We start from the raw sequence: 27,090 nt of genomic DNA, 5'->3' as shown, positions 1-27,090 counted from the left end.
AGAACCCAAGCAGATCTGAAAGTAAAGACCTTTTTTAAGTCCTGAAATAAAAAGTTGGACTCATACATTTCAGGAGAAATGAGCTGTTGTGGGCAGAGCACAGCCCTTGAGACTGATCAAGGAGCACCTGGGAGAAGAACAGTGTTGACTTTAACAAAGTATTCAGTTCTGCTGCTTTAGCCTTATTTATTCATGTGCACATAAGAGATCAGCTCTTCCAACCCCACATGGTGCTAGCTCGTGGCTGCAGAGGCAATGGGGCCAATGTTCAGATGAGCATCTCTACAATCCCGGGCTGGTGTAGGAGGAGGTGGGTGCCCCCCACCCACCTCTTCCCAGAAGATGCCATCACCCTGATAGTCTGCAACAGATCAATGTGCATCTCCTGATTGTTGAGCACACTCAGTTCCCAGGACAGCTTGTACCATTGCATGAACATCTGTGCTTTGATAGAATAGAACTGAAAGGGGCAGGGGGTAAAATTTGGTACCTGTACTCACATTTTCTGAGCTTAATAAGAGCTCCCACCTATGACTGGGAGCTCCTCTGCTGATAAAGAACTACACAACAGCCTCTAAGTCAATCAAGGTATTGGTGATTGTTGCATTCGTTGGCAGGAAAAAAAATGCAGAACTTTTTAAGATGCTACTGGGTATGGATTAACAGCTGTATCAAATTTGTTATGTAAGATGCAGGGCTCAGGAAATCCCTGTTAAGATGCTCTCAACATCTTGTAAGACACAACCCATTTCCAGAGAGAGACTACAGTTCCCACTTATCCAAAATACGGGTTTATGTTTAAATTAATACTTAGAAGAGAAACAAGCAAATAAGAAATTGCAGGCAAGGCAGGGATTCAGCAGATAACAGATCTAGGCAGGAACTTGTGCTGATCGATCCTTTCCCTGACTTCCCCCAGCTTTCCACAGGAGGTGATGGGTTTATCTCCCTCCTCTCCTGGCAGCTTCACCCCTGGGAGAGGCAGCAAGATGGGATCATGCTGGGTGACAGCCATGTAATTTTCTGATTTTATCAGAGGGATGGGGAAAGCTGTGTAGGGTCAAGAAATGCCATTATTACCCCTGGATTTCCTGGCAAAGTTGATGGTACAAGCTGTGGGGTTTTGATTTCTTGGGGCAGCTGGCAAGGAGACCTAACACAGTAAGAATGGAGTGATGGGAACAAGCACATCATATCAACATCAGATCAAAGGGATTTTATGGAAGTCTTTGTTTCTTGCATAATAAAGCAAGAACAAGCAGGGATAACCAGCAGAAAGGGGAAATGTTGCTGTTTTTGCTGCAGTCTTGGATGCTCAAAATGGTGTGGGCAGAGGTTAAGTACACCAGGAGGAGAGAAACCATGGGCAATGTCCTGTTGCAGGCAGACCCACAGGCTGCCATCAGTGGAAAGGTCTTTCAAGTATCAGGACAGGTGCACATGCACTCAGAAACCACCCCTCTGGCTGCACAGCCCACTCCGAGCTAGACCTCTGAAGGATACAATTAGTGACAAAGTGATGACGGTAAAGGGTGAAGACCTGCTGAGGCGGCTTTATATGCTCTTCTGCATCCTGGCACAGAAGAGGAGCAGAGATGGATGAGCCCGCTGCAGGGCCACACACCTCTCTCTCTCCATCTTCTCCCAAAAAGCTGGGGTGCAGGAAAAATTTTCCAATATAAAGTGTTCATGGAAAAATACACCTGAGCGAGCATCATGAGTCACCTCCCACTAAGGCAAAGCCCTTCAGGAATCCTGGCCGGAAATATTCCCTTTCTGATCCGGGTGTGGGACAAAACATTATCAGAGATTTTCTTTCAGCCTTTAATTTTGGCAAGCAGTGGGAGGTGCAGCAGAGGTGGTGTACACCTCAGGCAGCCTGCTGGGAAACACGGAGGTTGGTCTAAGGAGAAACACGTTATGGGTATTGCAGAGGGATTCGGGTTTATTGAGCTTCAGAGCAAAGCTGGAAGCCATGACATCTCCAGAAATTAAACTCCAGCTTGTTGTTGAATGGCAGCCAAGTACTTTGCTCAGCTCTGACCCCATTTATGTTGCAAGAAAATGAAGAAAAGTTCTGCCAATTTTCCTGTGGAATAAGGGGCAAAGCAGCAGAAGGGCTGAGATGCCCCAGCTCCGCAGCTGCCCCAGCACTGCAAGCTCTGTGCTGGTCTCACACATCCTGTGAAGGGCCACGTGCACACAGGCATTGCTTGTGCCCCAAAAGAGGGACCACACTCACCACACAGCTCCTTGGTGTCCACGTTGCTGGAACAGGGGCAGAACAAGGCAGGGGAGGAAGCAGGAAAAAAAGAGAAAGAAAGAAAGACAATTTTAATGTAAAGGACAGATGAAGGTTACATTTAAGATTCCTGCAGGCTTAACCCCAGATACCCACTTGCAACCTCACCCACCCCTTGGCATTCCCCAGCCACCAATGGGGAGAGCCTATGGAAAAAGCAAGGGTTGGTGCCACTCAAAGCATCCACACCCCATCCCCACAGCATCTGTGCAGCTGGAGCAGGTTCACTTGTTATTTTGGATATTCTCTGAGGGGCAAATGGGGACTTGTGCATCCCCCACACCGAGGGAGAACCTGTGCCAAAGGGGATCCCAGAACACCCAGCACATCACTCCTCTGACTTCCTCCCAAACATCCACCCTGGCAACACCCTGATGAGGCACGTGATGTGGCACAGAAATGTGCCAAATGTTCCCATTTAGAGAGTATAAAAACTTGCAAAATTTGCTTTCCTAGATGGTCCAATTCTGCCCCTGCGAAGCAGCTCCTGCCCTGGACTCCCTCCAGACAAAATTGCACAATTACTTCTAAACACATGAACATTTAGTTTATATAACAACATCTCAACAGACTACCTGCTCAGGAAATAAAGATTGCTGCTAATCTCTTTGTGCCTCTGAGTCCCACACAATTATTAGTGCCATTCAAGCACTGGAATGATCTCTTAATAGAATTATAGTTTATCAATCCATTTATATCCTGGAAAGTTATTTCTTTAAACTCATCCCTGCTCTGTCTAACCTGTCAACATAAGTGGATTACGGAAAGAGAATTTTTCAAAGCACCTTCATTGACAGTATCCTCCTGCAGCCCTGCCTTGATCCCAGAATCAAGGCAAACATGAACATCTCGACCCTGTGAGATGCTGCCTGCCAGAAATGTGCCACCTGACCTGTGTCCTGCTGTAAAAGCACATGTTACTGAAACACAAAGCCTTTTGGGTAAGTGGTGTTTGTCATGGTGTAAAGAAGCCACCTCTTGTCCCAGAGACCTTCTTGGTGCAGGACACACAGTGTGGCTGCTGCTGGCAGACAACACGCTGACACAAGCTGTGTGGGCAGCACAGGCATCTCTCTGCAAAAGGAACTTTTGCACTACTTTTTCTTCATTTTCTTGGGGATTTATCATCCTCCTCAAACCCTGGAATTACTTCACTGAATCCTACAAAAACCCTTGGGAATGCTGTGAGCTCAGCTACCCTGACTTGACGTTCTTATGCCCAAATCCACTGAATACATGGATACAAACACTACCCACCAGAGCTGACCCCAGGAGCTTTGGCAGTCCACAGTGCTTTGGCAGCATGTGATTGCCCACACGGGGCCTCAGCAATGCACAGGCAGAGAAAACTCAGGTGAGAAACTCGGCAGGTGTGTTTCCAACACTGACACAGCCCCATGCAGGCCTGAGGACCATGGCTGGTTGTTTATCAAAGCTGTTTCCAGCACTGACCCTGGGAAGTCAACTGCTACTCTCAGGCACATGCATTGGAGTAATTTTTACATCAGCAACACCCATGAAGTGCTTCAATAATATTTTTCACAAGACAGTGTTTATAAACACCTACTGAAGTGGTTATGGGTTTGCAGCAAGGGCATGTTACTGAGAAAAAAACCCTATTATTGTATTCCATGTGGTTTTTCATTGTAATAATTGATCTGCTGCTGCCAAAAATGGTATTTTATTTCCTCACATCTTGCCGTCCTATTTAAGTTAATTGTGCTTGAATGTTAACTTGTCTGAGAAGTTGTTTTTAATTTTAAGCCATCTTTCATTAAAACTAAGCCTAATGAAAGAAATTACTGAAGTCACAAGCTGACTTAATACAAAAATATGATAATGTTCAGATGAAAATTTGTAAGGAGAAATCAATGGGCACTTGAGCATTCTGTTTCCATCCCCCAGGAGTGTGCCTTCTGGGAACATTGCTGACACACAGCCACGTCCCACGTGTGTTCCCAGGGCTTTGCTGGCCTGGTGTGGGTGCTGCACATCTGAACACTCAACGCAAGGCATGAGTGACACCCAGCTACAAAACAATTTACAGGCTGACCTAGTGGTTTAATGTTTTAGTAACTAATGCCCACAATGTGGTAGGCCAGTAGGATTTTATAATGTAAATATTCAGAATCTGGGCTTCAAGCCTTGTGAAATGGGAGGTGGCAGCTCCTGATCAGTACCTTTGCCATCCCTAGCTGACAGAGCTGCCCTTCAGAGGTTATTTTTGGAGCAGTCATATATCACAAAACCTTTCACCATGAAAACATCTAGGTGAGCACTAGTTATCAGTTTTATTTCAGCATCCCTGTATGCCTCAAAAAGCTAAAAAGAAAAATGGCAACAAGTTGCTCTCATGTTTTCAGAAAAAAAGTTCAAAAAGTCTTTCAGCTAGAAGAACACTTGGCTGTGAATTACCTTTCAATTTTATGTATAATTACATTAATAGTGTGACTAATTCAAGAGCTTATTGAAGCCATAACCCAACTAACTAAGCAGAATATAATAATGTTCAAGTTTAAATAAAGAAATCATTAAAGACTTCTGTGTTACGCAGTTTTTTTCTGCATAGTAGAGGCCAAATCTATCTCATCTCTTTCCAAAACAAAAAAAAATCAAGAAAATCCAAGTCTTTCTGGTTTCGGGCCTTTTCTCTGTTTTCCAGCCAAGGAGGCTGTGGCATGGAGCATCTCAGCCTTGCATCCCCAGTCCTGCTAGGGATGTGCACCCTTTGAGGTGACTGTCCAAGGCAAAGATGTACTTTGGAGACCTTCCATTTGCCATTTGGGACCCAATTGCTCCGACAGAAGTATGAGGCAAACACAGGAACTCAGATTTCAACCTAGAGCACCTTCTGAGAAGTCAGAGCCCAAGCCATGAACTACTTTTGGCCACAAAAAGGCCTGTTTATCACTCACTACCCACCACCATTTAAATACAATGCAATAGTTTGACCAGATAAACATATTTGCAATAGGGAAGTAATTTTTCCTGCCAGTTCACACCCAAGGAAAAAGAAATGACCTCAGAGTGTGATACTCCTCCTGTGTATGTGGGAGTTTAAAGGGCAATGACCATGCTATGAGAGCATCTTCTCAGTGGGCTTAATTAAGTGAACTTGCCCAGAGAGTAATTACTGTTGCATGACTAGTAACAGGAAGAGGCTGCCCAGAGTAATGGCTGTGCCTCCTGCATACTCCAGAGACAAATACATTTCTTCCCCCAAAACCCCACCTAGCATTAAATTGCAGTTTGATGAGCACCTGAGCTAATGAGGATCCCTGGGAAGTCCCATCTTTCCCTTGCCATGTCCCTGATTGCGGAATAGCCAGTGGATGGGCTTTTCTCAGAGTTGTCTTATACTGACTTTCTTCTGCTTTTCCATTGGTTCAAAGTATTTATAAGATTCTTTTTCTTCTCTATCTGCCTTTCTTGAACCATGATGTCACCTTTGACACTTTATCCCAGGGAGAAGGCACCATCAGACAGAGGACACATTGCAGCAGGGTGTCCAACAGTCCAAGGATTACAGGCACAAGCTGAGCATCCCATCAGCTAGACCTCTGGGTGGGTGATGGTACCCATGTAATCTCCAGGTCCTGGTTCAGAAGCTCCAGCTACTCTGATCAAAATCAACCCAATACTGTCTAAACAAATCAGTATTTTGCAGTACGAAAAAAAGTGCATTTCTGGAAATTCCCCACCAGGATTATTTACATTAGCTCTTAATAAGCAAGACCAGAGCAGCACAGCACAGGAAGGGGTTACCCAGACAGCATCCCCAGAGGTCTCAGCATGGCAAAGCCAGCAATGTCCTGGCCCAGTGCAGCTGAGGACCTGCAGAGGGCCCTTCCAACAAACACAGCTGGGAGTTTGCCATCCAGCATCTCTCCCTGCCTTTCCCAGCATCTCTGCCTCCCTCAGGCAAGGCTGATGGCCTCTGACTTGCTGTCATTAATACATTTCTCCAGACTTCAGTTACAGAGAGGAGAGGAAAAGTTATCTTGGAACAGAAAAGATAACACAGAGGAGCAGAGCATGAAATTCCCTTCCAGGATTCAGGCTCAGCCAAGGGAAAGGTGTCCCAGGATCTCCCAGTGGGAGGTACAATCAAAAGCATAATGGCAATTCAGAAGTTGCAAATACACCAAAGTCTCATCTTCACACTTCTCATGCAAATAGCTGCCTGGATGTGCTGCTCAAACGCTGCTCAATGCCCCATCGGCTTCAGCTGAAGATAATAACCCTTTTCCTTGGGCAGATAAAAGGTTTGCATCAGCAGCCACAAGGCTTAGTCACTTCACCAGCACAGAAAATGGAGGGGTTTTTTTTCTGAAATCACGTTCTACTTTTATTTCCATCTTTTATTCACAGCTTTGGGTTTGCTACAAGGCTTCAAACGAGCACGGAAACAAATTATCCTCTAGCATTAGCCACCTGCAAAACTCATTTTCATTTAGGAAAGACTAAAAAACAACAAGTGCAGCTGGAAAGTATTATTATATCTGATGATATGGCTTCTAGTCCCAGCAGCAACAGTGCTGTGTTATCTCAACACCTCAGAAGTGGAAAATGTGCATCCAGATGCCTACTAAGGGGTCACAGATGGTCACTTTTGATCATTAGTTTCTGAACTCAATGAAACATTTTTACACAGGCCCCAGAGTGAGAGAAATTATTCCAGGCAGAGCAAGAGAAATATCAAATACTGGATGATGGCCAGGAGCTGAATAACTGTCATTCTAAAGAATTAAGCAACTTTCCACGCTCATCATTATACTCTTCTGGAGAACCCTGGTAAATCTTTCCCAAGACCCATCCAACACCTCCCTTTCTTGCCTGCTTGCTTAAAAAAAAAAACCAAAACCACTCTTATGATATGACTTTAAAAGGGACTTCCAAAGTCTGAGGTGCCACAAGCAAAGGAACAGCAGAAAATGTATGTCAAGGCTGTCCACAACCAGAAGAACATCCAGCCACCTGCAGCTTCAAATGACACAGACAGAGAAGGATTCAGAACATATGTCAGTTTTGGCTTTAATTTCTTTAGCTGTGGCAAGCTGGCAGTCAGGGCTCTGGTGCTCACCTGGCTCTTACTTTAAAGGGTGGTCTTTATCTCCTGCCAAACATCCATGCATGACATAAATTTAAAATACATTTTGTGGTGTGCTTCAGCAGGAGTAATTCAAAGGTGCACATACTGGGGGAGGCACAGTTGGCCTTCCTGCTGTTCAATAGAGTGAGTGGGAGCCTGGAATAACCCAGCAGGTATTTTTCATTTAGCTCTGCTTTTTCCAGCAGGGCAGAAAGTATCTCCTATTTGAACTCCCAGAGTGAATGGAGGAGAGCCCATTGGCATGAGCTGACACAGGGCTCACCAGTCAATCCAGACAGAGGTTACTCCAAACCCCCATGTTATATGAAACAGGCACAGTTTTGCAGAGTCCATATGGATTGCCACCTAACTGGGACACTTCCAGCACTGGAGCACTAAAATTTAGATTAAAACACCTACAGAACAGCTCCCATTGGAATTCCTGAAAGGGAGAAAAATGCTGCCTTCTTCAAAGCAAAACCAATAACTTTATTCTTGCCTTGACATGTGCTCCATCACTGAGCACCTGGGGAGCACAGTATGGGCCTCTGAAAGCCCAGAAGTAAATCATGTTTTTCTCCAAAGCCCTGGCACCACAGAGAAGAAAAGGTAGGGACAAAGAATTGCCCAGAAACAGAGAGAAGCAAAAGGAGGACAAAGAGGATTTTTAAATAAGTTTTCACATAGAGATTTTGTATTACAGAGTCTCATCACCTGTGGTTTGGGATTGGGGTTTATTACATGTTCTGTATACTTTGGAACATGGTCTCTTTCCTCCTACTTGCCCTTGCTATTGGCAGAACTTTGGTTCACCAGTTTGAAGGCTGAAGTCTAGTGTCCTCAAGGATGTTTTGCTCACCTAAATCCAAGGTTCAGCTCCTTCCTGCTCCCTCACATCTTTCCTTGGAATTTAGGCAGGTGATGACCAAGATAGGGGCAGTTTTCCTTCTTTCCCACACCATGTGACAACTGTGGTTCATACTGCTCCACAAGTCAGAGGCTGAGCAGCAGCAGGGCTGCACAGCAAACCCATATTCAGGCCCACTGGATATTAATATTTCAATTTTTAAAATACTATAATATTTTAATAGCAATATTTTTATATGCTTTCTCTGCAGCTTCTCGCCTTTATAAGCCATCTGCATTCTCACTAACAGAGACTCTGCCAGAACTAGTTTCCAAACCCTTCGCCCACGTTCACTGGCAATGCTGATGTCCAAAGCCATGTGCTGTGCACCACGTGCTTTGCTCCAGAGCACCAGGGTAGCAGGCTCCTCATTAAAAGCCAGTAATCTGGAAAACACTGATTTTTCAAGGTAAAGTGAACTGACCTTCAATACAAACAAGCACAGTGCATCTGGAAGGCTCAGAGTAAAAAACACACTCCTTTACTCATCCTGCTTCAAGGCTGTCCCCTCTCTACACAAGAAGTCCCCATGAAGCTGCTGCAGAGTCACACAGGGAATTCAGGATGGCCTTGCCCTGCCTACAGAAACACAGAGAGAAACCAGGAGGTCCCAGCTCTCCCTGCTCAAGCTGGACAAAAAGCATCTCAGCCCACATCTGTGGTTTCATCATCACCAGAGATGCTCTTTTAGGTGACCTTCTAGCATGATGGGGAAGACCAGCAGACCTTTACTCCCTTCTCCTCCTCTTCCTCTTCCTTGTGGAAGCCCCTGGGCAGACCCCTGAGTGTGGCTGGTGGCTCTCCCAAGGACATTCACACCCTCAGCAAAGTGCTGCACTACCACATGGCCACAGTGCAGCCCAGGGTGCAGGGTCCACAAGCAGACCTGCCCACTGGCATTCTTCCCACCATTCCAGAGACTGAGTTGACCTCAGAGCAGCATTCATACCTCCACAGTGAGGTGTTTGTGTTACAAATCCTACTCCAGGTCTGATGGTGAAGGAAAAATTTGGGGTGAGGGGTGGGGATAAGGAAGATTACCACTGAATACTGACTCCTAATTGGTACCTCACGATGCTGAATTCTCTAGGAGGATGGCACATTTCAGGGAGCAACAGGTCCAAAAAAACAAGTTGCTCAAAAAAAGCCCGTGCTACTGGAGCACAGATGTCCTGCCTGGCAGCGTGGTGCAGAAAGGCGGTTGCCATAGCACTTGACACGAGCAGTAATTAGGGATGCGATGGGAAAATGTCTCTTCTCTAGCCAATGACCCTCAATACAATTGCATTTCTCCTTGTAACTGTAATGAACCTCATAAAAGTGATGCAACAAGGCAATTAAACTTGCTAGATACAATCTCAGAAGTCCCAAACCATTAAAGCACACGTATGAGTACAGCAGCTGTACCCATTTCTCTGCTCCCTGTGAACCCATTTCAGCTGCTGGTCTTCTATTGGGTTCATCCCCACCTCTCCTGGGGGCCCCTTACCTCCACCACAGTTTCACACTCATCACAGTCCTCAGTGAAAGGGGTCTGGCATGGATTTTTCTGGTTTTGAAAAAGGGAACACTCTTCTTCAATGACAGTTCACACTTTCCCAGAGTCTTTCTCAGAGTGACCCTGCCAGTTCCCATGGACCATGGACCCCACTCCTCTGCCCATGGTGTGGGCAGGGGCTGTGCACAGGGGGAAGGAACAATGAGATCAAGGCCCATGCACACATGCTGAGGCTTGGTTTGGCAAGAACGTGTGCTAACAGCAATATTCCTGCTTTGCTTGTGTAGCTGATACAAGCAGTATGGGCACTTTGTCAGGGGGAGGAGGGGAAGTTTGAACACTGCTTTTTGCAGGACAGCTCTGTTTCTGTTTCCTTTCAGGGACTCAGTATTTACCATAAAGATGAAGGCCATCACAACATAACACATTATTTACTAGTTTCTCATTTTCAAAGGCTGCTGCTGCATTTCAAGGCTGGTTCAGCTCCTCACTCCCTTAGCATACTGATGCATTCTGTAGCCACTGACACCTATGAAACACTGGGTCATAGCTAACCCAAGACCCTGTGTTAGCCAGTGTTCTACATACAGCCACAGGTAGGGGCCAGAAATTGCACAGTGAAGACCCCACTTGTCCCTGAACCATCCTCAGAAGGTCCCAAGCTGCAAACAAGCCCTGACACAGACCAGATGCTTCCTTTCATCAGTCGTTTCAAGACAACCAAAATAACATTTTCTATGTGGTGAAGGATTTGACAGAACAAAACACCCAGTTCTAATCATCAAGGGCACCAAGAAAAGTGACTGAATATGGATAAAAATGAAACTGGATGCTGTTGGAAAACATGCTCTAAGCTCTTGCTAGTTAAGAGAAATAAATGTCACTTTAAAAAAGGCAGAAGCAATACACTGGCACCTGCAGAGCACCAGACATTTGTTTGTTCATTCATCAGCAACTGCAATATGGCATTTCAGGCTGTCAGTCAGTACTGCACCCTCGTGCTCTGCCACACAGCTCCAGAGCCCAGGATCAGTGAGGCTCTGCCCTTCCTGCCCTATCGCTTCTGTAAATTAACATCCAAAATGCACCATAAAGGTGCAATTTTCCACAAAGGGTTGATCATCAACACAAATCCCAGCAGGAGGAGCCTGAGGGCAGAGCTGCCCCACTGCTGCTTCCCCTGCCAACCCTCCCTTTGCCAAGCCCAGCACTTCCCTGCCCACGGCCAGGGCACCACAGCCTTCTGCAACCCTACAGTGGGCACTGGGAGGAGTTCCCCCCCCTTCCATATGCACTTGGGCCACCCAGGATCAGCATGCTAAGAGCAAAGCTTAGTGGAGTTGTTTATGCCCACAAAAGAAAATCTGGGGTATTAAGGCAAGATCCTCTTGCATCTCTCCTTGTACGTTGTCAAATAATTTCACAGTATATTAAAAATAATTAGTGTCCTCTCTCTGCTTTGCCACAGCTAGCCAGAACATCTAACCACTCACTCACAAAACAAAAATCTCTTGAAAAGCTCACAAAAACTCTGAACAAGATGACACAATAAAATGCCTGTTTACAGCACAATTAATATTCTGAGAAATATATCATTGCAGCACACTAATTTGCTAAGCTTAATCCAGCACTTTTTAAGCACAGTCCCTAGCTTAACTAAAACACACATCTAGTACAGTATGAAACATTTTCAAGTCTCTGTGTGTGCCAAATTCCTAATAAAGTGCATCTAAGCCCTCCTTTTCTTTTCTCTCTCACTTTTTTTTTTATGGATGACTTGTTCTTGAAAATATCACTCTGCCCACAAGTGCACCAAAGAAAACAGAAGGCAGGTTTACTTCCAGCCCACCAGTAATTTAACTGCTAGGTGGTATGGCCGTTCCAAATTTATTCAGTTGATGATTACTATATTCACACTTGGGCCCAGTGTGTACATACACGGGGTTATATCAGCTCTTGTTGACTTTTTCCCGAGACAGTGCCAGGCAAAACTGGGACTCAGGTCCTTGGGTGGTTGGGCTGGACAAGCACAGTAGCACCAGAGGCAACCCTTTTGCTCTCAGGTTTCCCATTACCTCTGCTGGGTAAACACAGCACGAATTTTTTGGTGGTATTATCATCATGTTGCATTGAGACAACTGGTTATTTTACTCTGACATCCTGTTCCCATGCAGAGCCAGGATCTTCAGCCTGCACCCTGCATCACAGCCTGCCTGTAAACCCGGATCCTCATCTCCCAAATGGATTTCACGAGCTGTAAATACAGCAGTTAACAGCACATCTATTTTGCTGTCAGGCTTGTTCACAGTGATCAGTCTCAAGGCAGACTTTTAAATACCAGATGCTTGTGGTGCATTTGGACTGCTGTGTAATGTCAACTTTTACTGCGATAGTTGCAGTAACTCTTGGTTTTGTATAATAGGGATTCCCTGCTTGAAGAATAATATAAAATTAATAACAGGAAGGAAAAGAATCGTTTCTGCCTATGATGATTATTGACGAAATCATGGCACAGCCTTCCTGCCATGGAGTGCTTGCTAAAGTGCTTTAAAAAGCAAAGAAACTGAAAGTTGTCCAGAAGGGCTCCCACCCACTGCCCAGGAACCCATGAGTGTGTTTTCCAGCCTGGCCAGTTCAAGAATACTTTCACTGCTGCTTGGTTATTAGCCAACAATGTGCACAAGCGTGTCAAAGCCTAACCAGCATCCAGACGGGGCTGCCCCCGCAGCTGCCGGGCACGGCTCCCTCTGGGTGGTGTGGCACCTCCTCGCCTCCGGGTTGAGATTCTCGGCAGTGGCCGGAGGGGCTCAGCCCATCGCCCCACCAAATCCCACTGCAAGGAACTTGGGGGCGCTCACAAAGCCAGTGCTGCCTGTCCGAGCCCACAACAGGGACAAGAACAAGACAGGCATGTGAATGCAGTGATAAACCAGTTATAATGGTGGAAAAGATTTAAGCATGCACACCGGGGACTGGAAATCACTGCCGGGGTTTCAGGGCGGTTCCGTGCTACAGCCTGCAGGGCTGAATCACCCAGAGAAGAGCCATTTCCATCCGTTTGACTGACATCCCTTGCCCCACCCATCCCAGGTGCTGGTGTCCTACTCCTCCCTGGGCAAGAAAGCCAAGGGATGCTCAGGCAACCAACAGGAGGACAAAAGGGCATGGGCTTAAGCTCTGCCAGGGGAGGTTTAGGTTGGATATCAGGAGGAAGTTCCTTACAGAGAGACTGGTCAGGCATTGGGAGGGCCTGCCCAGGGAGGTGGTGGATTCTACAACCCTGGAGGTTTTTAAGGTGAGACTGGACGTGGCACTGAGTGCCATGATCTAGTAATCAAAGGGGGGTTGGATTAAGGGTTGGACTTGATGATCTCAGAGGTCTCTTGCAACCCAACTGATTCTATGCTGTGATTTTTCACTTTCAGAGGGGAAGGCCAATGGCACAATAACTCTGGCTAACAGCAAAGCTATACTTCAGCTGTTTCTTCATACAGTTCTCTCCACTTCTTGATCCTCTAGTCTCCATCAAAAGAAGTCATTTATGTATGTTTTTAAACTGTTATTATTTCTTTTAGCTCAGTTTTCAAAGCAAACCATTAAAACAATAAATATTTCTTCCTTTTTGGGGGAAGAGATGATCTCTCAGGGTTTTATGCACAAATTGGCAACAGCACGAATCAGTCAGAAATGGCCTTTTTTTTTCTCCTATTTCTACTTGATATGGAAGCCTGTGCTAATCTGATTTCTGTTCGTAATCTCTGTAATATTGAACTGCAAAAGAGACAGGGCTAAAGTAATTGCTTGGAGCTCAGTTGAATGGTTTGCTAATTGCCAGAAGCAAATGGTAAGATATTGAGAGCATGAAGTAAAATTAAATCAGCCTTCTCCTCCTTTTAGATTTTCCAGGTATCTTGTTTATCACCAAGGTTGTATGTAGGAGAGGAAGAAATTAGGGTAGGTTTGGATATGTAACACACAACTGGCAAGGAACTAGTAAAAGAATAGTAAAGCAAAAAACCCCTAGACATTCTTGTTGTATTTTTCCCAATATCTTTGTGTCTCGTGAGTTGTCTTCCCCTGTCATTGACAAATGATCTAAGAACCCTTCTCCCAAATCCAGTCCCAAGGCTGACAGCTTGTTCTGCCTACCAAGCAGCAGCTGGACACATCTGTTGCTTGATGCTGTTGCCCTGTTCATGTCTATGAAGAAAAAAACACAAGGGTGAATCTGTAAGACTGAATTTGAAAGCAAAGTCTCCAATCTCTTTGAATGCCTACATGACTCAAACATAAGTGGTTTATTAGAATTAAATATCTTAGTCACTTTTATGGTCTTAAGGTAAGATTTTGGTATCTTTCCATTCTCTACAAAAGAAAACTTCTAACACAGAATGGTCCTGCAGAATCCAAAAAATAAGGTACTGAGCCCCAGTGCCAGCTAGAAGACCCTCTGATGTGATACTTCTTCACTCCATTTGTACAGATAAACCTTCCCCGATCCTCGCTCTCTGCAGCAAACACCAGCCTGCTGCTCTCAGCGCCAGTCTGCCTCGCTGTCAAATTAAACAGGCTCTCCCCAGGGACCCTGCAGAGAGCCTGCCTGGGAAAACACCTGGGAAATAGGATTAGAAATAGAAAAATGTTCTCAAATGTTCAAACAAGATTCTGTGCAGTTTTCCAGCTTTGTGTTTCTCCCAATGACCTTCCCAGAGAGTGGTTTGTTTTTAAAGCCCCTTTTCTTTGGTGAGCCTGAGATGTTTTGTAGCTCTATCAGCACAGCTCCAGCTTTGAAACCAAGTATTTCTTCACTTAAATGAAAGGTGGAGCACAGTATAGTTTAAGAGACTTGTTGGCACAGAGAAGAATAAGCGAGGACCCAAAAACATCTTCCATATAAACAAAATCCATCAAATGCCCATGCTCTTGAGAGCCAGAAATTAGAGCCAGACATGTAATTTTTGTGCAATCATTTTGTCCCTTTCAAAAGAGACAAGAACTGTCTCTTGAATCAGTTAATCAAAATCTCGGCTGATTAAACCATCCGTAGTTTGTTTCCCAGAGAGCTAATTGAGAACATTTGATATTCAGAAATGTTGGTTTCAATGGGCAGAGCCATCTCCTCAGCACAGGATTCTGCTCCCAGACAAACCCGGCACTCCACTGAATCTGGTTTGCAATGCAAATAGCCAAGATTAGGGAGGGGGAGATAAAAACTCACAAAAAAATACTCAGTCTTAATCATCATTGTTCCTTGCCCAAGAAGTGAAAGCATTTTCAGTTTGGAGAGGACTGGATTGAAGAAACCTGGGGAAAATAATAGGCAGCAGAGCACTGCTCCAAAAATCTCCCTGGCCTCAGTGGCCCCTATCAGATGGCCCCTATCTCACACCAAAGGACACCAGGCCTGATGTGGGGTGTAGGAAGGCAAAGCATCTCAGAGGATATGCCTGGAGGGACTGTGGCATCCTAGCAAAGCAGTAACAACAGACCTTTTCCACCCGAGGAAAATAAGTACCAGAGCAGAAGGACAGCAGGCTGAGGCATCATCAAAGGTACTGAAGTAATCAGGTCTGGAGCAGGATTGGATGCTGGAAGGAGGGTGTCGAGAGCCCCATCTTCACTTGTGATGATGTGAGGCTCCATTTCTGCCCAGGTTATCAGTGGAACCATGAGGAGCAGCTTTGACTTGCACATAACTCTTCCTTACTTAATATTCAGGAGCAGATTTGTACCACTAAAGCTGAGAGCTGCAAGGCTGTTAACAAGGCATTTTGGGTTCTCTCATGGGGAACAGCATCAGTCTGGACCCCAACTACACCAGCAGCACCTTGCTGGCATCTCCTCCCACTCTGTGGCTGCTGCTCACCATTGCAGACCATTAAGCTTAACAGGCACAGGGTGTTTGCACAGGGTCTAATGTAAGTCAGTTATATTCTCTGGGTATCAATGCTTCCAAAATTCATCCATGGAGGCTATCAGACCTATTTCGAGAGCTTCGGGCCCTACAAATGCCCTAATGATGTTGGTAAAAGCAGGGGCAGCACAAATCTCCCACATTGTCCTCTTTGGTTTTGAGGTCTCTCAAAATGCTGGAGCCGAATCTACTGCTGGAAGCATCATAGCTGTGGCAGCGCAGTGCTCTCGGGGCTGACATGCTCCACTTCACAGTGGCACTAATTAGTGCAAGCAGAGAAGCTCATCAGCATCATTACCAGCTCCTGGGGTGGCCCTGCACAACTGTGTCTCCCCCAGCTCTGAGGTTGAACAAGTTGGTAGCTGCCCTGACTGTATCCCACTACATCTGTGCACCCTAAAGTGATCCCAGATTACTGTGCTTTATAATACAACTTCATGTGGTATCTGAGCAGCTGAGGGGACATGGGAGGAAGGTGGCTTCATGTTCCCAAGAAGGATGTTGTTCAGCATCCCAAAGGCAGACAATCAACTTTTCCCCTCCATCCCTTGTCATTGCCCTCTGGACCACCATCCCACCTCAGTCAGTGACTTGAAGGATGGAAGGTGACACTGTCAAATGCAGAGCAGGCTGGAGAACCTGAGTGGCTTCAGTTCTCCATTTGCCACAATCCTCTGGCAAAAGTGACAGTCTGGGGAAGCTGTGAAGGCTTCTGAGAAGAGATACTGCTTCTGTTAATTATCCTACGTGCATGCTCCAGCCTTTTCTAGTGTTTGCCACTGGAGAAAAGAGCTCATTTAGAGAGGGGAGAGGGAGAGAATCAAGCCATTAAAAGAATAGCTGTAATCCTAACGAAGAGATAACAAACGACAGAGCAGCAGAATGCTAATGCCATGTCCTTGGCTCCTTGTGAATGGGCCTGTACAGCTCATTGGAGCAGTCCTGCTCCAGTGAGCACATCTCTCCCCTAAGGACTGTCCTCTGCAGCTATGAAAAATGTACAAGATAGAGAAGGAATTTTTAAATTCCCCTGCAAGGACTACATTTGATCAGTCAACAGCCACATCTGACTTCCCCATGCTTTCACAGGGGCTGAGAGGTTATTGTTCCTTCCGAGGGGATGCAGAGTGGGTGTAAATGCCAGCCCAGGTGCTGGCAAAGGATGGGAGCTGTGGGTCAGGCAAAGTAAGCTTTGTCCAGTATCATAGTAACATCTTAAAGGTTTAATCTCTTCATTCATGACCCTAAGACTTGTTTAACTTTACATTTGCAATGACTTTTTCCTTTTAAAATTGATACATCCTGTTAGAAAAAGTAAGAAGACTTGTAGATAACTCTACAAATAAAACAGAATTTCCCAGGTAAACATTAATCTAAGGTTTTCTAAAGCTCTGTTCTGCCACTAAACCAAATGTATATATTTAACTACATGTGTTCATACATCGATGCACATATATTGCACATTATTTGTGCAATTCCAGTACTGTTTGTATTAATAGTAACAAACCATTACCTCCCAAAAAAATCTTCAGGCAGCTCCCCATAAAGCATGGCTGAAACCTCCTGAAATAACACCTAAAACCAACAATGAAAAATCACCCAGCAACGTCTTGCTTTTGCCTCCTGCTTCATCTGTGAGGAGGGAAGGAGGGCAGACGGTGTGAGCAAAGGAGACCTCCTAGAGACACTCCTCAGGCAGTCAGGGAGAAAGGAAGACGCTCATTAATGCCTCTGGGTTATTTTCAGTTCAGCATCCTCCTACCTGCACCTTGCTGCTAAGGAGGTGTTTCACTGGGGCTGGGATGCCCAGGACAGCAGCACACCCTCCTCCAGCCACATCATGTTGTGACTGACTCTGCACAGCAGCACAGCTTCTCCTCCATCCAGAACTCACCTCATCTTCCCACTCCACTGCCTGGCTTTTCCCTTTTCCACTGTCTCCCCAACTAATCTGAGCCAAGAAAATGGTCCAGACATTCATTTTATCTACTCCAGTAAGGCAGTTCACTGCTTCTAAAAATACTCCAGGAAACTGAATCAACATTTTGTAATTGGCTGGTAACAGCAATTACTAATAATCAGCAGGAACATAATTTTCATCATTTTCTACTCTAGCTGTAATGTAATCTCAATAGCAAAGTTTGGTTTGCACACTAAACAAACATGATGGCCACTATGAGAAAACCAGAGAGATAAAACTGAGTATTGAAAACCAGCCTTAAAAATAAACAAACTTCTATCAAATAGCAAATAACTGTAATTCAAACAGCCTTTGGGAAAGGTAAAGTTAATACCGTTCCTATGTTCCCCTGTAAAATGGAAAAATGAAAGCTCCACTCTGCTCCTCTTACTTGGTGGCAGCAGCACTCAAAATTGCAACCCCAGGGCCTGGGCATGCCAGAGGCAGCATCCCCCCCTGTCCAAGCTCCCACAGACCTGCCCATTTACTGTGCAGAGAACAAAAGACAGAGCAAGGTGAAGAGCACACACATGACTTGAAGGACTCCACTGGATGCAAGATTGCAGTCAAGAAAACTACTCATTTCATAGTGAAAAACACTTTTGCAGAAGGAAGCCCAGCTCTAAATAGGTGTTCTGGAGACAGAGAGAGCTCTTGCAGATAAAAAAACAAGGAATATTTTCCTTTCCAAATCTGATAAATTTGCTGTACATGTCTATGCTTTCAAAATCAATAACAAGTGCCAATTCATGCAAGGATTTAACTTGGAAAGATATTCAACTAATTTCTTTTCCTTTCAGCCAAGAACAGCAGATGCTACGCTGCTCTCTGCAAGTATCGGTCCCTAACAGTTATTGATGACTGTATCAAGGCAGCTTGGCTGAAGAAAACTATTTCTGAATTGTTGGAGCTCTTGGCACGCTTGGGAACTGCTCAGAAAGGCCCCTTACCAACAACACTGTTGCATGACATTTAGAAATGGCACATTTTCTCCCTGTCCAGTTTAGAAGACATCCCTTACTAAGGCCTGGAACAAGCTGTAGATTCCCTGCAATCCCCAGGCACAAATGGACAGCCATCCAATTTCCCATTTCAAGGTAAGAATAAACATCCCCGCACTGATCCATCCCATGTGTCCTGGATTACACATGAACCTTCTGCATCCTTCCAAAGGCCAGATGGCAATTGATAAGCTCAGGCAATGCTATAAATTATTTCAGAACAGAAGCAAGGGAGCAACCAGGTCCCAGAGTCTATTGAGGGTCCACCTGGAAGCATCATCTGAAACTTGGTAATGGATCTACTAAACATGAGACAGCATCTAGTGCCTATTGAAGTGGAGCCTTTAGGAGGATGGATCATTCCCAGTGAGTTTGAGTAACAAGATCCCCTGACCTTCTTTGGTTCAGTGAACAGTAAATATCATGATGGTCTTTGGAATTTCTGATCTTGGAATAAACTTTGGAAAGTACACACATTGGAAAGATGTGATTTTGAGAATTAACATTTACTTTGCAATTGGAATCATCTTCAGCAGCAGCCCTTGTACTGGGTTGTTGAGTTTTACATCTGCTGCTTTGGTGCCAGTGCCCTCCAGCATGATCACTGCTTTCCAGGGACCTTTTGGCTTCGTGTCAAAGCATGCACCAAAAGACTCCATCTACCTGCTGCAAAAAGGCTTTATAACTGACCAGATTATTATTTTTTCAAGCACTTGCTGCAAGACTTCTCATTTGAAATTGGATTGCTTTTTGGAGATATTTTTTTTTCTCCACAGAAATAAGAGTCATACTGGAATATGACTCAAAGCTGCTCTTTGTTTGTATTTTCAAACAGAAAAAAGCACTCAGGCTTTAGAAGACAGATTTCTCTTGGAAAGAGAAAACCCACCAGTGGGTTGTGTCCTTTGTGCCGGTGCCCAGTGCCGCTGCTACCTGATGGCAGGGAGGCTCCCACTGGGTCCTATGGAAACCACGGCTTTGTGCTGAGCCCAAACACTGCCAGTGCCAGGCACTTTCAGGGTGCTCAGAAATACCTCAGACCCCACCAAAGGCAAAGGCAGGCAGAGGGGGCACTGAGGAATATCAGCTGCCAACATCAGCTAAGGCTGCCAGCTTAATGTGATAGCTCGGCACAGCCTGCCCAACCTTGGTTCTCAGTGGGAGCAGCCAGGTGCCACACTCAGCTTCGAGTTCAGCCTCAAACTAAAGCACACCCAGAGTCCTCCTCTGCCATCCTTTGTCCCTGCTGCTGTTGTAGCTGTGGTGCTGGCTGTGCAGTGCTGCCCCAGGGTCCGTCCCTTCGCTGCCCTGCCCAGGCTTTGTGTGGACAGAGCAGCCCCCTTGGGCTGTGGAGACCAAGCAGAGACAAAGCATCTGCAACAGTGGCTGCTGGGCTTGGGCTGAACCTCATCTTGGGGAGAAAGGGACTCGTTTCTATTAAGTACTGAAACAATCACTGCTTTTTAGGGAATATTTTGGATGGGAGGTGAAGCAGGCATAGTCCAAGGGGATACAGACATCATGGAGAGGCAAGACCACAAATAATAAATTAGCTGGAAAGGACTGTGCTTAGAGAGATTCACACCATTGCCTTTTATAGCACAGCAAAGCTTTTAGATAAAGTGAAAAAGTTAAAGAGACATTTAAATGTCCCCATGGGTAATACTAAGCATAATTTCAGATGCTGCAAAGATAAGGTTGCACTAAAGAAAATGGCCTGAGAAAAAACCCACAAAGACAAAAGAAGTCAGAGAAGTTGTCACGATGAGAAACAAACCAAGCAGAAATCGAGATTTTGCAAAGTTTTGCAAAGCAAGTTGCACCCCTGCAGCCTGTGCAGAGCCCAGCTCTCTGGAGGAGCACTGCTGCTGGACACCAACACTATTCCGAAGGCTCCGTGAAATGGGAGAGTGTCAGCAGAGGGAACTTACTTGGTGTTGTCTGAGTCAATGGTATGAAAGAGCTTCTCAAGTTCTTCTTCGTTGAGTGTCCCATCAGAAAAAAATGCCTGGAACTCCTCCAGTGACAGCTTTCCATCGTCTGCAAAGAACAACACAGCTGCCATTAGAGAACAGGCAAAGTGAGGGGCAAGACTGAAAAACAAGAGTTATGTCCGGATTTAAAGATTCAGACCAAAATTTCCTCCAAGTGCTTTGCAGAACTCCCTCTCAACCAATGCAGAGCTCACTGGTCTCATGGTAGGACCTTGCAGCTCTGGTAGACCCAGAAGATGCTCCTGGGTGTGGATACACTGGCCATTGGCAACTAACTGGGCTATTAACCCAAAACACAACTCAAACCTAAACAGGAAAATCTGGCAGGATTCATCCTGAAACTAACTTATATTTAAGAAGGTAGGAGCATTTTGTCTACCCTGTGTTCAAAGGATGCAGGACACTTATTAAGGGACATCTAACAAATAGGAAAAGGCCCTGGGCTGCAGCTAAAACAGACCCAGTAGTATCTTTTGCCATCTCCATCCAGCTGCATCTTCTCCAACACAGTCCATCTCCCTGCTCTGGGCAGAAACACAAAATAGCTGTTGTAACAAGACACATCTGGCTTCAATTGTCAACTGTTTAAACATACAAGGACTGTCTCACCTTAATGTTGTGCCTTTACTTCTAAAGGAACGTGGTGATGCACAAAATCCAACTCCCTGGGCCACAGGGCTACAGCTTAGTGGGTGCCTTTTAACAAACACACCAGTGCATGAAAGAGTCACCAGACAGAGGTTTAATAATGTTCTCCTGGGCATCTAGAGAGGAGCTTGCTGAAATTTCAGCAGCAAGCACCAAACTCATCCTTAAACATTTATTTTGAAGTCAGCTCTGACCAGTAGTCCACTGGCATTTCAGAGGTCTCATCTCCAGGTGTATGAAAAGGCCCTGCAGATTGTCACTGCTTGGGGGACAGTGTCTCCAGTCTCAATTCAGAGATTGACAAATGACATCCAGATTGGACAATCTGGGCATACACTTTGTATATTATTTTATATATTGGTCCCAGAGTTAATTTAATGCTGGGGCTAGTACAGCCTCCTTAAACGACCAAGGCAAAAAAGAACTTATCAAGTCCATGTATTAGGGGCTATAAGAGTGACTCCTTCACACCTTTGACTGATAAGGTGACAAAGGCTTACACTTAACTGATAAAGCTGATAAAACTGATAAAATTGGACAAAACTGATAAGTCTGTGCTTTCTGGACAGGCACACAGCTGGATGTGAGAAAGCCTGGAGAAAGCTCCTGGGAGGTTCAGCAATAAAGCAAAAGGAGAGAGACAAAAGAAACTTTAAAGAAACCCTAATTTACCTCTAATTTCTTGTTCAAACTGCTGGCACTGTGCTCTGGTGTACAGCAGTGCCTGGGGGGGAATAACTACCTTGAGTCACTTATTATTTAAAGTCTTTCCATTCATATCCACAGAAGAGTCATAGACTGGAAATGGTGCCTACTTTGCAGTAGGAGAATGTATCATTTATTATTTAAGCAAATCAATTGTAAACCCTGTTGTTTCTTTTCAGAAAATGATAGTAGAGGACAAAATCAGCCAACTCACCACATACACGTCGATATTTCTTCCCCAAAGGAAGTAAATCTGCTGCTCATAAAACATACCTGCATTGCCAAATGCCAACCCAGTTTCCCTTGCCTGACGTAGACAAATTTAGACGAGCAATAAACTGAGTCTAAGATGTCTATTTAATTGGCAATTATGAAAGGAACACAACAGGAGAACAAAGTCTACAGCAACACTGGGTGAAGAGGGCACCATTTCCAGAGCACCACAATGGTTGTAGGCAGGGTCCAGCTGTCTGCATTGTTCTTCTGCATCCCTTCCCAAAGCGTGACCTCCTTGCAGCAGGCAGGGTGCAGAATGCCAATGCACAGCTCAGCAAATGGGCCCCACGTTTGCTCTCTGTCTCTGATTACAGAACACTAAAGCATCTGAACTTCAAGTATCTGTTGCTTGAAGCACCCCATCCTTGTCACGTGGAGACTACCCAAGGGGTGAGATTCATTTGCTGATGGAGATAAAAAGACTGTCTGAAGCTCCATCCACACCAGCCATCTCCATCTCTGCATTTTGCACAACTGGATAAGAAGCTTCCCCCCATGGTGCTCCTATTTATGCAGTATTCTGGCCAGGATCAAGGTTTGGTTTCTTCTGATCCTGACTGGAAATGAATACATGTCTTCAAGCACCAACATCAAAAGGATAACAGCATTTTTATCCCACGAGGGCTAAACAGTTCTTTATATATGGAATACTTCACCCATAAGCCTTAAATCAGTGCTTGTTCACCTCAAAACTGTCCTTCCACATGGAGGGCAGGCAGAAATAAATTCCCAGGAAAGTCACATAAATCATCTTACTGGGAAAGTGAAACTGTCAAGTGAAGTGGATTTGTTTTCAGGAGAGTACTTTGATCCAAATTTACAGTTTGCTCAACTCTGAAAGAGTCAAAGGTGTTTCTAAGTTTAAGGGGGAAAAAAATCTTTTTCTTTTATTTAGTTTATATCTAAAAACTTCTCTCTTTGATTTTACTCTTGCTTGATTTGTTTTGTTTTGGTTTTGTTTTTGCTTTGTTTTTTATTTTTTAGTAATGTTTTCCAGGACACATTTTTGCATCAGTCTCAGAAATGTTAGGGTTTAAAGCTGTGCCAAAACACTGCTCTGATTTTTATCCCTAAAAGAGATCAGGGCAGCAGTTACCAATAACCACGACAGGTCAGATCACTGTAAACCAACATGTACTGAATTTTTGTTGGCATTTAACAGTCCATTGCAATACAGGATAGTCAAAGGATCTGGAGGTAGGTGGACTTGACAATGACTTATTTCATTTTTATTGCTGGAGATCCCATGGAACTGGTTGACTACTGGTGGAAATTTGAATAAAAGTACCAGTTTTATCCACAAGAAGTGCTTTAGTCTTTTATCCCCAACAACCACCAACACAAAGTACCAGTCAGCTTAAACCTGATTGCTATTTAATACAAACTGGAATACTTGTCTGCAAACACACAAAGCAAAAGCCTTCCTGAGTAAAGAGATAATACTTGGGCTGCATATCTGTAATTGTGGGACAGCCTGAGAGTCATGGGTTGCTGGAGCCCAGCAGGCAAGGATGCCTTCAGGGAATTTGGGTGATAAGAGGAAGAAGACTGGGCTGGGATTTGCCAGTTCAAATTAAACTGGTAAAAAATCCTGGGCAAGGCGGGTCAATCAGAGTGTTACTGATGCCAGGTCTGCTGGCTGGAGGGTGCTGTGATAAGAGCTGATGGGACACTGTGCTCCAGGACAGCCTTATCAGGACAGTCAAAGCTTTTTCTCACAGCAGAAGTATCTACACTCGGTAAAGAACGGATAAGACTCCCAGAAACCAGCTGTTTGCTGAAGCTTCTGGGCTCAGAGATACAGATTCCCCAAATGGACAGGCAGACTCTGTACCAGAGTGGCAGATTCAATCATCTGGGTCAGTCTCTCCGTGCCCTGCCCTGTAAGAGTCTGCTGGGAGCTCTCAGCTCTAGGGAGCAACTTTTGATAGGAAGGATAATAGAAAAGTTGAGATTCCACACAAAATCTCACTAAAGAAGTTGTCACAATTTTTAAGATCTGAATTTAGGATTTAAAGAGATACGATCTCTAAGGTCTACACAAATATTTGTGCTTTTTTTCATCTGCACAACCATATGAAAAGACAGGCAACCTACTTTCACTGGCTCACCTTCTCCCCTTTAAACCCAATACCTTAACATCCAGCTGACAGCAAGGACAAGTGTTCCTAAACCAGAAATCCCCTCCACTGGCACTGATTGGGTGAGAAAAGAGGCAATCAGGCCATTGCCATAATTTCTTCTCCAGAGAGCAATCCTCATTTTACTCTGGCTTTTCAAAATAGTTCAGTCACAGACAAAGACCAAAGCAAATTACCAGCCCAAGAGTTATCAAAGTTAAAACTAACTGAAGACAGAAGGATGTAAAAAAAACCCAACTCAATTGGTATATTATTGTATCTCCATTTGCCATCATGAAAATCTGAGTCCAGAGGTGGCTTTTACACCTTCTAACTCATACAATCAGGCTGTTCTCACCCTCTAACATAGCCCAAGGAAAAAATCAAACTGAGATCATAAATTGTCCAAAGTATAGGAAATCTGATGGCTGAATTTCTGGAAATTCACTCAGTGGTACAAATAGCTTAAAGCAGCTACAAAATAAGGTCACTGTTCTGAGCCTAAGTTTCCTAAATCTGTTTTCAATTACATGAGGTTGAGACTGCTCATATATTTTCTAGCTATATTATGAATATATTTTCTAGCTATATTACAAATATATTTCATTACTTACTTTTATTACTCTCCGAGTTCTAAAATGCTTTAAGCTTCACTCAGTGTGGAAGTGCCCAAGAGCTGTGTAAGTAAATTGGATTTTATAGTGGCCTGTGAATAAAAATGATAACTCTATTTTTTGTTCTTTTTTGGGTGTGTATGTGCAGATATTTGAGCCTTGGGAACAGAGACTGGCTTCTACCCTGATCCCTTTATCCAGACCCCTTGGGAGCCAGTGGGGATGGCTTCATTCATTTAAATGAAGGTGGATGTGGGTTTGGGTAATTTGAGTGTACTTCTTTTAGTGTCAAAGCATGGGGTTCATCAAACAAAATACTTAGCCAGTTTTGGACTTCTCCTTTTGTGTCTGCAGCATATGATGAAGTTTTTTGGTACAGCTGAAACTGGGGCATAGTTAAAATCTTTGAATGGCACTTGAGATGGGAGGACTGAGGATCCTTTTTGTGACCAGGTTAACATTTTCCTTTCCATTAAAATGGGGAAAAAAGTGTCTTTCATTTCAAAATTACCACATCTTTCAGCATAAGACATTGAGGAATGACTTAAAGCCTTGTTCTTGTCTGGGGTGGTGGGTAATGCTGGATGTACCAAGCAGACAATGGCTGGCAACCCTCCCCGTTGGACTTGGTCTGGAGAAAAGTAGGATTTCCATTGCAGTCAGAAACCTGCACTTCATTCCCATCAGAAATAGCCTGGCATCAAACAGTGTCCATTAGCATGCCAGAAGTTTCCCCAAGCTGCTCAGCTTTTATCATCTAATCAAGCCTTTTGTCATTCTGGAATTAGTTGTAATTTCAAAATTATTTTTAATGGAAGCTATAGTTAGTTATCAAATGTAAGTCAGTAGGCAGGGAGATATGCAGGAGTGACAGAGCACATTTTCTCCCACTATCTTTTGTCAAGACTCTACTTTGTTCATTTTCCCAAATAATCCTCACTCTGCTGTAATAAGCTGATTTAAATGTGGGGCTTTTTTCTGTACTCACCCAATATATTGATTTTAAATGCTTTATCACAGCTATTTAGGAATGCCTTCCAAAGAAATTTCCAGTTGTTCATAAATTAGATGCTGGAATTAGACTTACCCATGGTGTAAATAGTCTGGGCAGGTTCAACGCAATTGATGCTTAATAGAGGTTATTAAAAAAATTACCCAAGCAATTAGAGGAGGATTCAGACAAAGATGCCAGTAGCCCACAAACCTGTCCCCATCCACCCTTTTCCTACAGAAAACAGCAAGTAACCTGTTTCAGTTTTCCTCTCACTCTCCAATTTCTTCTCTTGCAATTTAAAAAGAAAATGAATTTCAACAGCTGATTTTAATATATTTGCTTCACATCTGTAGCAGCATAAGGAAAACACTGAGTCAGCCCCTCCACGTGTTGCTGCTCCATAATAATTTCTGCAAACTGCAGGTGATCTGGTCCCTGGGACCCTGTGAACATTGGCCTAGCTCAGCACAAACTGGTGGGAAAACATCAGGAAAGGAAACTGGAGCCTGCAGTCAGCAACCTCCTGGTAAATGGGCAATATGTGAACTCTCAGTGGGTTCCTTTGGGCTCCAGCCTGGGCAGCTCGAGGGAAGGAATCCTGGTGGATGTGCCCCAAGGGGATTTACTGGTCACTGTGGTAGCACAAAGCAGACCTTTGGACTAAACACCATAAATATACAGCATATAACAAACAGAGAGTCCTGAGTTTGGTTGGGATAGTTAGTTTTCTTCCTAGTAGCTGGTACAGTGCTGTGCTTTGGCTTTAGGATGAGAATAATGTTGATAACACGCTGATGTTTCAGTTGTTGCTGAAGAGATTGGGGACATATCTTGTGTCCTTCACTCTTCCACACCAGACCTCCATTTCCAAGCTGTAGCACATCCAAGATTAGCTGCAGACATACAACTGCCACTTCTTTGCAGTTATTTTTCATCTTAGTTGACCTCAGACTGCCTTTTTATATTGGATACTACTAAATGGTTGACTGACTTTGAACAACAATAGCTTTTTAACACCTTTGATTTATTTACCTGATCAATTGTTTTTTCTGCAAGTTACACAAA

At 44.5% G+C, this 27,090-nt stretch overlaps 1 protein-coding gene across 1 annotated transcript in view; it reads right to left on the bottom strand.

Moving 5' to 3' along the window:
• Positions 1 to 27,090, bottom strand: part of NECAB2 (N-terminal EF-hand calcium binding protein 2) — a 78,771-nt gene that overhangs the window by 20,267 nt on the left and 31,414 nt on the right. The window contains exons 3-4 of the mRNA XM_071567383.1: positions 20,606 to 20,714; positions 2,243 to 2,268 (exon numbers count right to left, since the gene is read on the bottom strand). Coding sequence (XP_071423484.1) covers positions 2,243 to 2,268; positions 20,606 to 20,714 — 135 coding nt within the window. The remainder of the gene's footprint in view (positions 1 to 2,242; positions 2,269 to 20,605; positions 20,715 to 27,090) is intronic.

The sequence above is a fragment of the Pithys albifrons genome, chromosome 12 (genome assembly GCF_047495875.1).
Source record: "Pithys albifrons albifrons isolate INPA30051 chromosome 12, PitAlb_v1, whole genome shotgun sequence".
NCBI lineage: Eukaryota > Metazoa > Chordata > Aves > Passeriformes > Thamnophilidae > Pithys > Pithys albifrons.
Note: the sequence above shows the minus strand (reverse complement) of the source record. Positions and strands in the feature narration are given on the sequence as shown.